Below are 10,853 nucleotides of genomic sequence, written 5' to 3'. Positions count from 1 at the left end.
GAGTTAGCACATAAAGCCCTCAGAACTACATCTGGCATGAAGGAATGGAAGCAAATATTATTTCTAGACCATTGGGTCTAAGCTAAGTTTATAGTGACCCTTGAATCCTGGTTTGATTTTTATAGAAAAGCCTCCATATGGAGATAAACTGTAAACATTATTTCAGCAGATGCAGTACCACCCTTCTCCTCTGCCTAAAGCAAGACAGACATTTAGGATGACCTTTTCTTCCTTCCTATTGAGTTGCTAAAAGTACATTCTAAGTCAGTTTTAGTGTGTAGCCTGGTAGATGGACAGATGTACCTTCATAAATGGAAAGGTAGGCAGTGAAAGAATTATTGATGGCAACAGAATATTAAGTGTCAAATTTTAACACACAAATTTGTAAGTTTACTAAGTTTCCTATGGAAACTTGAGTGTAAATACCACAATTGATTACCTAATAAAGTTATGAGACCAGGGAGGTACTGTGTAAGGAACACCTGTTGTGCATGTTCTGGGAAGGTACAGAAGTCATCTTGGTTCCACTTGCTTCTAGAACTATTCTGTAGAAGAGGCTGACCCGGGTACCTTTTGCCACCAATCTCATCAGGAGCTTCAGCAGGACATCAGTGTACAGTGGAGGAAACAGGAGCTGCCTGAGCTGGTACTGACCTGCCTGAGCAACTGGGCCTTTACCTTTTATCACCTGCATGAGCAGTGGGCTTGCTTGCCTGGAGAAGACAGAAGGAGCAAGTGGAATACACCTGGCACAATATCCATTTCTAGCTACAAACTCAATGTCACTCAATTTCACTATAACCATCATCACAACCACAACAAAATTTTATACATACAGTATATATAAAATGCATAGTAGTGATCTTGGAAACAAAAGTCATGACTGAGTCCTGGCTACGTGAGCCTAGGGAAGTCATCCCTGGGGGGATTCATATTTAGTAGCTGATGAGGGGACCATGAAATCTTTAAGGCTGAACCATATAAACTTTTTTTTGGCCGTGCCTTGCAGCTTGTGGGATCTTAGTTCCCCAACCAGGGATTGAACCTGGGCCCCCTGCAGTGGAAGTGCAAAGTCCTAACCACTGGACTGCCAGGGAAGTCCCTAAACCATGTAATCTTTAAGAACTCTTTTGGCTCTAACATTTTACGAATCTAGGAGAACTACACAGCCCAGACAGTAGGCCCAATTACTACAGCCCCTGATAAAATTTCAGAAGAGCTAGTATGGTAGGGTTCTTTATAATAGAATTTTATCACAATAATTAAAAGTTTCATAATTCTGGACTAAATTTTAAGGAAAACTTATAGAATAATGCATTAAGAAATGAATCCACAATTACCCTACTGTAATCATGTATGAAGGTTATTTAAAAATGAGTTTCTGTAATTATTACAGAATTACATTTTTCAGATGAGAAAACTGCAGTTCAGAGAAAATACTTGTCTCAACAGCATTTTATGATTTGCTGGAGAGGCATGAAGACCAGAAACCAGATTCCTCAAATATGTACCACCTTGAAGACTTTTCTGTTTATATTTTTCTCAGACATAGGGTTTCCAGGTAAAGTCTTAAAATTGTTTACCTCTCCTCTGGAAACTGCCTGGTAATATGACATAGCCTTGATGATATTCTAGGTGTCTTTCTTTCAAGCTTTATGAAATCAAATGCATAAAATCAACTCATGGGGGAAGGTAGCCAGCATTAAAAAAAAAAAAAAAAGAAGTGTAAAACAGGAGTGCATAGTTTCAAATATATGTATTTGTGTGTACTGTCTGTGTTCCTATAGAAAATGTATTACTGGAAGTTGTGTCAAAAAAGTTTGAAAGATACCAAAGTTCAGAAAATGGAACTTCTACAGACTACTACTTAAACGACTCTATTACAGCACACACGTCATTTGAGCCACTGGAGGGGAACAGTCAGATCACAGCATCATAAAATGCTTGAGAATAATCACCAACACCAGATAAAAAACTCTACTACAAAAGTGTAGCCGGTGCAATGTACTAGGTATTCATCTTGACAATTTACTTTTAAAATATTTCTCATAAATACCTCTGCCCACCAAGCGGTAACTGGAAACAATGTACACTTCTTAGTTCCTCCACTGCCTGATAGAACTGACCGTCAAAAGCCCTACTTCCATTATTGAATGTGACAGTGCTAGAAAAATGCTCTTGATAAAGACTTCTCCATGCAGTCAATCTTTATTATAGCAGTATTCGCATATTCACATCAAGTACATAGAACTTTTTTGCCTTTTATATAGTACAGAGTTTTTAAATAACTTTACACAGAAATAAATTTCTTCAATCTGAATTTCAGCTATCTTTTTTTTAATTCTCCATGCTTTCTATCCAAACTGAACAATATTTTCCATTGTACAAATTTACATGAGAAAAACTCCAAAATACAAGTGAAAGGACCTGAGCAGGAAAGAGAACCCAAAGTATCAAGAAGCGGGGATGGGGAAGAATTGAAAAAAAAAAAATTCAAGCAAACACTGAGGATTAAGGGACAAGAGGGAAACATCATCCGTTTGACTGAAAATAAATGTCTTTTTTTATGAGTTGAAAAATAAGCTTTAAAAATAGTTACTCCTTTGTAATTTTCGCAAAGCAGGTATAGAGAGGTCTGTGGACAATTAAAAAGTCCCCATCTTTTCACTGGGCACACCCCAGACTCCATGAGAACCTTTTCAATGCTTGAGCGGAACTGAAGTGAACTAAACCCAAACCTCTGGCAGCAAGAGAGGAGAGGAATGTGAATGTGAATCGCCATAAGGTTTGGAGTAAACCAGGGGCCATTAACTCACTGCAGTTAAAACATGAAGGATTTCCCTTTCCCCTCTCTTACAGAAGAATTGTCCTCAAACCGAGAAATAAGTGAAAGGCGGGGGGTGGGGGTGGGGCGCGGATTTCCTTTTTCTTGGTCCAAACCAAAGAGCAATCATAACTACTAAATAGAATTCAAAGGGACATATGTTAAACAGTTAATTTCAATCTCCTCATAGTTGTACACTCATATTTTAGAAGAAACAGCAACTGCTGAGTGAGGAAAGGGTCAGAGTGCACAACAAATGAATGAGCTATGTCACTGTGATAGAGTCCTTCAAATCAGGCGATATGAAGGCCAAGCCGAGACTATAACCTGTGGCATGGCCAAAGGAAACACACAGGACCCAACAAAGGCGTTTTCAAACGAAGGAGGGAAAATTTACAGCATACACACACATACACACCCCTGGATGTAAACTAACATAACATGAAGATAAATAAGACATAAAGGTTAGCCATTTATGTTGGTAATTAACATGAATAAAAAGGCATTATATGTTTACATAGCTGGTTTTAATCAGCTACAGAACACAGGCAAATGTATTAGGAAGGAATGATTTTTTAAAAAACCCGTTCACAGCTTAGAATAAAAAGCACACTTATTGCACTCTTAACATTTTATTTCAGGTAATTATAGTTTATTTCCCACCCTCATATCAATTCTTCCCTACCCCTAGACTTACTCCCATACCCTCCCCCCTCCCATTTTGGTCCATTTTGTCTACACCTGTGCCTAGACTGTGAGCTTTGTTGCTTATGCTAGTCTGACGTTTCCTCTTATGTAACACATACTCCACCAAAACACAAGTGGGTTAAAAAAAGCTTAACACACAAATGTAACACAATAATTCTCAAAACAAAACCAACTTACTAAGCAACTTACTCATAAGCCCTATCTCCACTCCTGTAAACAGAACACTTCCTCTGCTCCACCTCTTCAGTGAATTTCATGCCCAATTCCCTACATAGATTCTGTGATGAGAACCAGCCACTCGCGGGTGCTGGACAATGTGCTCAGCCTGCCAGGAGAAGCAGATGGTTTGCACAAATCTTTTTTTTTTTATGCTAACATGAATAAACATATTTTAGTTCTTTGTTTTCAAAGAGTACTTCAACCTACAGAATTCTTAAGAAAAAAAAGCATCACAAAAAAACCCAGATACACTCACTGGCTGTGTCCTCATGCACAACTGGTTATATCATTGTAATTAGTCAAAACTGCTAAATAAAATTAAACATTTTAATGAAACTGATTTAGTAATAAGACTAAGTTAACAGTTGGGTAAAGGGGGTCAAAATGTTAAAAAAAAGTATTACAAGAACAACAGCTGAAATTGTGGATACTGAAATAAATGATACACTCAATCAATTTTTTGAGGTAGAGACTAACCACCCCTAAGCGTTCTAAAATAAACCACTGTTACCTTAATTTAAGATTTTAGGACTTAGTTTCTGTCCTCTTCTACATTAAAAACACCTGATAGAAACTGTTAATTGCCACAACTGGCAAAATTTAGGACTGAAATTCAATTTAAATGTTTTCCCAAACAGAAGTGAAAATTGATTATCTTCAAACAACAAAACAAAGCTTACTCTCTAGTGTACTAATAAAACAAAAATCTTACCAGTATTTTCAATTTACCAGAGCTAGCAACATGGAATATGAGTACACTGGCCACTTCACTCTCCTCTGGGGGCCAATATACAATCAGGCAGAGATGCTACTGCACCCCTCGGGTGCTCAACAACCTATGGGCATTAGTAATACTCCTTAGTGAAACGTCTAGAGAACTTGCTGAAGCCTTTCTTGGGGGTGGCAAGGAATCAAGATACTAGAAGCACACCATGGAGTGTGTCCAGTTCACACCCGCCAGCCTTATGTCCCCTCATAGAGGAGCCCTTGGAAATTCCACCTGGCCCCCAGAGCATTAGCAAGACAGTCCCACTTAATTTGCAAACAAATCCTGAGAGGCAAGTTTATATTTCAAACTCTGGAAAATCAGTGTCTAGGTTGGCAGCAGTACTATGGGAACTGAGAAAATCAAATTCTGTCCTATATGTTAATTTCATCCTTCTCACTAGTTAATACATATGACTGCTGCCCAGCATATAGTAACTTCAACCCTAAACTACAGCAATTTCTTAAAATGTCTGTCAAACATTCCTGTTATATAAAAGTTCCATGCTTTGAAGAACCTATGGGAGTAGAAAAAGTTTCTCTAGAAATGTCACTGAATTATGATTTCAACCTATTTGCTCTATGTGATAAATATATCTGACTATACTAGGGATTATGTGCTTTAAAAAAATAATTTTGTTCACTGAAAATTTACCTGTGTGTTTTCTCATTTTTTTAAACATGATTTTGGCTATAAACTCTTTAGTGCATTTATCTTTGCAGTCTAAATTGCACGCTAAAAAATATTAACACAGCTGAGTTAGACCAGGGTGGCTGCTCTCTTCACAAATCACTGATTTCTGCTAAAATTTTAGCTTTTTTATTGCATCATGAAGGCACAGGAAGATCATTTGGCAAATTGTCAAGGTATTTTTCTAGAGCCTTACCTACACCATTTCAATGTATGACCTGTAAGCTATTTGCTGTTTATACTCACAGTAAACTTTCCATGTCTGGCTATGGTTTTTTTGTTTGTTTTGCTTTTTACTAGTCTAATGGTTGAAATTGCTATTCTCAAAGTGCTGATTTTCTAGCACAAAGAATGCCAATTTGGACAAAGAAGAGAAACTTGCAAAATGGGTCATCATTCTACCCTCTTAACTGGGCAGTCTCTCTACAGGAGCATCTGTGCATGTGATGAAGCTGCGGCTAACTCATTATGAAGATGTACTGTCTTGCTAATAAGCCTACCAAAAATTAAAATTATATCACTGTTAGTGAAGTGTTACCATTAACTATTTAATTTCATGCAACCGATATAAGGTTAAAAATTCTGAAACGTACCCCTAAAGAGATTCTGGCATCACTTTCAACAACATTCAGATACTCTGAGCTACATTTGTCAGTATTACTGCTTAAATGTATAATGCCCTTTAGGACAAAATGAGAAGGCTCAAATACAAGTACACATAAAAGTTAAAATCTTAAATCATCTCCATGTTCTAGAGCTCCTGACTTTTCATATTTTAAAATAAATAACTATTCATTACCTCATTCTGAGGAGGTAGTTTTAGAAGAGGTCACCTGAACCCTGCAATGTGTTTCAAAGTAAAGCTAAATGAGGTGTGCACAAGGCTGGAGAGGTGAATGTACGGGAGGGGCAGGTGAGATCTGAGGAGGGGTGTGCAGCAGTTCCAAAATTGCCTGATGAGTAAAAGATAACATTGTGTGATAAAGAGCTGTGACCGCACCAAACAAGAATCTAGGAAATATTTACAAAGTTTCAGGTTGACAGTGTTGAAGTCTTGGATCTTTATTACTAAGTAACTGCTCTTTCTTTTCCAACACTGACATAAATATAACACGTATACTAAAGTATATGGGATTTTATCTTCTAGCTTGCCTTAGCATGTCCTACCAGATCGCAAACACAACCAGGGATTGGATGTTAAGGAACCAGAGTTTGACAGCGAGACAGAATCTTCTTTTAAGAGTGCACTTAAGTACAAATGATTACAGTGGATTTTCTATTCACAAAATCCCTTTTATAAATTACTTTTTGGTCAATATTATTTCAGTGGTAAAAGTTTAGACCCTAGACTAGTTTAATGATGAAAAAGTCCATCAGGAATACTACATACTTTAAAACAATCTGTTATGGTTACTCTGAAATTTTTCAGAAGGTGTCACCTCTCCTTATCCAAAATAAAATACACTACAGAAGGCACTGCAGCCGCCTTACAGGAAAGACAGATAAGTGCAGCCTTACAAGCCTGTCAGTAAAGCAGCCACATAATATCGATACAAACTACTCATAAAGTGCACTGCACAACAAACAAGGAGTTCTTCCCTTGTATTTTCTTAGGAGCTCAAGTCTATCTGTAGTCTAAGCATCAAAAAAAGCATGTAAAACTCAGGGGAAATTCCTTTTCCATGCCATTTGTAAACTAGAGAAAAAGTATTTAATGGAGAAAAGGAAGAAAAGGGAAATGCTAAAATTTTATTTTTATTTTTTAAGGGCTCTATACAAATCTCTCAAGAATACCCTGAGCCTGGCTTCTGGGCACAGCTTCATTTAAGAAATGAGATTTTTCAAATGAGATAGCAATGTATTCTAAAAAGAAAGGGAAGAAAACAGTGTTTAATCACCTTGAATTTTGTGTTGAAAACTCCAATGCTAAGCTCCCTCCATAACTAGCTCCTGTGCTGGCTCCTGCCGTGCTCAGGGAGGGAGTCCTGCACTAGAAGCTCCGGCAGGACACGCCTACTGTTCAAGCCCAGCTCTCTCCAATCTAGGAAAAGGTAACACAAGCATGTTCAAAAGCATCTGTGGGGACATATTTAAAAAGAAAAATAAACAATGCTTTTAAAAGAGAGGCAGCATTATGTACACAAGATGCTCTTCAAATCAGCACAAATCATTTTCATTCTTGCAATTTCTCAATTTTGTAAGATACTGCTCTGCTCACGAAAGACTAAAGAACACACTGCTTTTCAAACTCGTTAATAACTTGAGGATTATTTCCCATTTTACTGGGACAATCTTTTACAAGTCCATGGAATTTTCAACAGGCCTTCCTCTGAATATAGGTAACGTAGCAAGAAATCATCTAATGACAGTAAGCTTTAATAGGCTGAAAAATAGCGGGGCAATTTACAATTTGAAAACTTTAAATAATTTCTAATTCCCTGATTTATTTTGTAGGTCCTGTCTAATTTCTTTCAGGTCCTTCACTACATAGCTTGGTTGGGCTAGGTACGTTTGATTTACATTCCTAAATCTTGATAAGAGTCCAGATTCATGATAAGGGGGGTATTTGCCATTAATACATCCAGAGTCACTTTCTTTGCTACTACTGTGATTTATACCACACTTCAGTAAAGGTCAAGGGAAGTTATGACTAGGTTATATTCCCCATTTATAAAGATAAGGAAAAAGTTCTTAATACCACAGCAGTTCTTTCTATAAAAACAACTGATGTCAGGCTTTTCACATCCTCCCTCAGTCCCAATACACCTAAAATTGCTCTATTCTCTGCCTGGGGGACTCGGCTGCCAAAGTTAACCAACCTTTTGAAGACCAGGCTTGGGAAAAAAGGAAGGAGGAGAATGAATGGAGACACCACCATTTTTATTTGAGGTTGCATATGCTAGATCAAAGACTAGAAAGAAAATGTAGGATGTAGTGCAGGAGTTAGTTGGAAGAAACAATGAGATATTAGTAAAGATGTTAGTGTGGATCCAGCAAGTACCATTAATTTAAAAATTATAAATATTTGTCATTATGCTAAGACTCCCCATATATTTAGGTAGAGAAAAGGATACTGATCTTTCTTTAGAAGTTGTTTATATAACAAAAATACAATTTTCCAGGATATATAATTCTAGTGGGAAGTATTATTTTATTCCAATTCAATTAAATCTGAAAATTATTTTGTTTTTAATAAAAATATAATAGAAGAAATTCAGAAATTAAAACTTGTACCTTACATTTAAATTATATAAATGTCTCACATTCAAAACTGTTATCAAGCAGTTTTGTAGGCTTTTAATTAGATACAGGCATTTTGTGCCCTGGACAAAGTAGCCACATAAGTAATTGGTGACTGGAAGAGCTTAGGAGGAAGGTATCAGTTGTATTTTCCTGAGAACTTGCTACATCGTGGAGAAAAAAAATCCCCAAACACTCGTCTTCATTGCTGGACCCAATGGGAAAAGAAGGCAATGTGCGCCAGAGCTTCCAGTCTGCCCGCCAGGCAGAGCCTGAGTGAGCGAGGAAACAAAGGCCAGAGACCCAGCAGGTCAGGAAAAAGATGCAGCATTCCCTTTTCCTCTACACCAAAACCTACCTCCTCATCTCTCACCCTCCATTTAAATGAAATAGCTTCATTTTGGTAAAAATTTATCAAGGACTGAACATGCACCATACAGGAAGGGCATGCTGCATTTTTGTTCCATCCCTCAGAAATTAACCAGTGGTGGCTAGGGGAAAGAGCTCCACAACAAAATCCCAGAACAGGAAAGAGAACGAGGCTTGGTGATTGCAACTGCCCCATCAGATGATCAGCCACATATTGATCTGGTGGTTAGAAGGGCAAAGTTGACTGGCAGACTTTCCAGAGCAAATCTCCCAAGCTGTAGCAGCAGTTTCTTTCCATCATGCCTGACCATCAAAAGGTCAGAACTCAGGGTCTCCTCTTTCTTCCTGGGAGTGGGCAGACTTGTATGCACGTGGTATTTGTGTTGAAGAAGAAACACTGGCAGCAGAGAATTCTAGTTCCTAAAACATTCTTCCCTCTTTTGTTGGATGGGAAATTCCATTCTGTTCCACACCAGCTTATGCATTGAAAATTTTTATCTTTAAAAAGAGTTAAGGAACAGAACTGTGTTTTGATGTTAACAAATTGTACGAACACAAGACTTAAATAAGAGTAGATGCTGTCGTGATGGTGTGGCTACTTGAAGGCTGCAAATTCTCCTGTAGAGGGAGGACAAGAGCTAATTTTAAAAAAGTTATCTCAAATAACCTAGAGACACAGAAAAGCCTCATGGAAACCTCACTGAAAGGTGACTAGCTATATGTTACAAATCTAGCAACGACATCACTAATTTAAAAGTAAAAAAGGCTGTAACCATGAAAGACGACAACTTATATAGGATATTAAGTCTGTAGATAATTTCCCAGTTGGGTTTTACATGCTATGATTCTAATCAAGCTGAAACAGTTCCAATGAACAAAACTTCTCAGTAACTGACGGTAAAACAGTAAGGCTGATTTGTAGAACACTTCCCACCTAAATTATCAACTCATTTTCATTATTATAATGCCACTATTAGGAAGGAAGAAGCAGGAATTATTCTCATTTTGTAAAAGATAAAATTCACAGGTCAAATGATCTGTCCACATCACACATTTGAACGAAGGAAAGGAAGTTCAGACCTCTCCCATTTGTAGTTCATTTCACCTTTTAAACTACCAAAAAATTACTTATAGGCACATGTCAATGAACATTATTCTCAGCATAAAAATGTTTTTAACCACAAAGACCCTCTGAGGTACTGCACTCTTTTGCTTACTGAATTTGGGGGCTTCATCCCTTATTTTTCACCTACTATTTTGTCCACAGCTTCTACTTCAAACTAGGGTTCCTCTTATTAAATACACCACAGTTAATTTCTGGGGGTTGGTTGATAACTGACAGCTATCAGAATTTAGTGAGCCTTAACATCATTTTTCTGTAACATAGCTTCTGATGAGGATCCAAGCAATCATTTATATGAATACACTGTTTAATCGAGGAATAATCTATGTTTTCTGATTGCTGTTCGATTTCAACTGGTGTACCAGAGAACACTGGCATGTTCCAACAAACAATGGATTGCTAACGACTGGCTGACTGAACCCTCAGATTGTATGCTGATAATATTAGCAACTACTCGAGTGTCTATTATAGTATACCAGATGCCTCACTCAACACTATACACATTTGCATCTGATCCTCATAATAACTCTATGAAGCAGGTACTATTACTTCTCTTTAATTTATAGAGGAGCAAGCTGGGATTTTAAGTAACTTGCCAGAAATCTCACAGCCAGAAAATGGCAGAGTTGGAATGTAAAGCCAGGTGCTGACTCCAAAGTCCAAGGTCTTAACAATTAACAGACCCCCTAAATGATTTTCAATAATTAATAATTTGCTTTCCTGTTCTGAATACAACTACTAATTGGACTGCAGACAGCGATACTATCTCTTTCCATCTAAGGATTCCTTTCAACAATTAACCAAGGTATTTTGAGTCAAAAGATCAAGGAAGGGTAAAACATTTATTACCCTTCATATTTAAAGTTAAAAGAACTGGGGAAATTGGCACTGATTGGAAGAAAAAAAAGTCAAAT

The 10,853-nt window shown here is 37.4% G+C and overlaps 1 protein-coding gene across 6 annotated transcripts in view; it reads right to left on the bottom strand.

Annotated features, from left to right (window-relative positions):
* Positions 1 to 627: 627 nt before the first annotated feature.
* The window catches only part of BRAF (B-Raf proto-oncogene, serine/threonine kinase), a 162,434-nt gene continuing 152,208 nt past the window's right edge, over positions 628 to 10,853 (bottom strand). For 2 of the 6 annotated variants that reach the window (XR_003431855.1, XM_027101719.1), the window contains one exon: positions 2,190 to 9,434. Coding sequence is in view for 5 of the 6 variants with exons in the window: in XM_027101719.1 (XP_026957520.1) it covers positions 9,412 to 9,434 (23 nt within the window). In the remaining variant the exon portion in view is untranslated. Of the gene's footprint in view, positions 714 to 2,189; positions 9,435 to 10,853 lie in introns of those variants that run through there. The other 4 variants (XM_027101715.1, XM_027101720.1, XM_027101716.1 and 1 more) reach the window with 3 other exon arrangements.

This window comes from Aethalodelphis obliquidens, unplaced genomic scaffold, assembly GCF_003676395.1.
Source record: "Aethalodelphis obliquidens isolate GAN/ISIS:26980383/991018 unplaced genomic scaffold, ASM367639v1 scaffold5, whole genome shotgun sequence".
Taxonomy (NCBI): Eukaryota; Metazoa; Chordata; class Mammalia; order Artiodactyla; family Delphinidae; genus Aethalodelphis; species Aethalodelphis obliquidens.
This window is presented reverse-complemented; position numbering and strand designations above follow the sequence as displayed.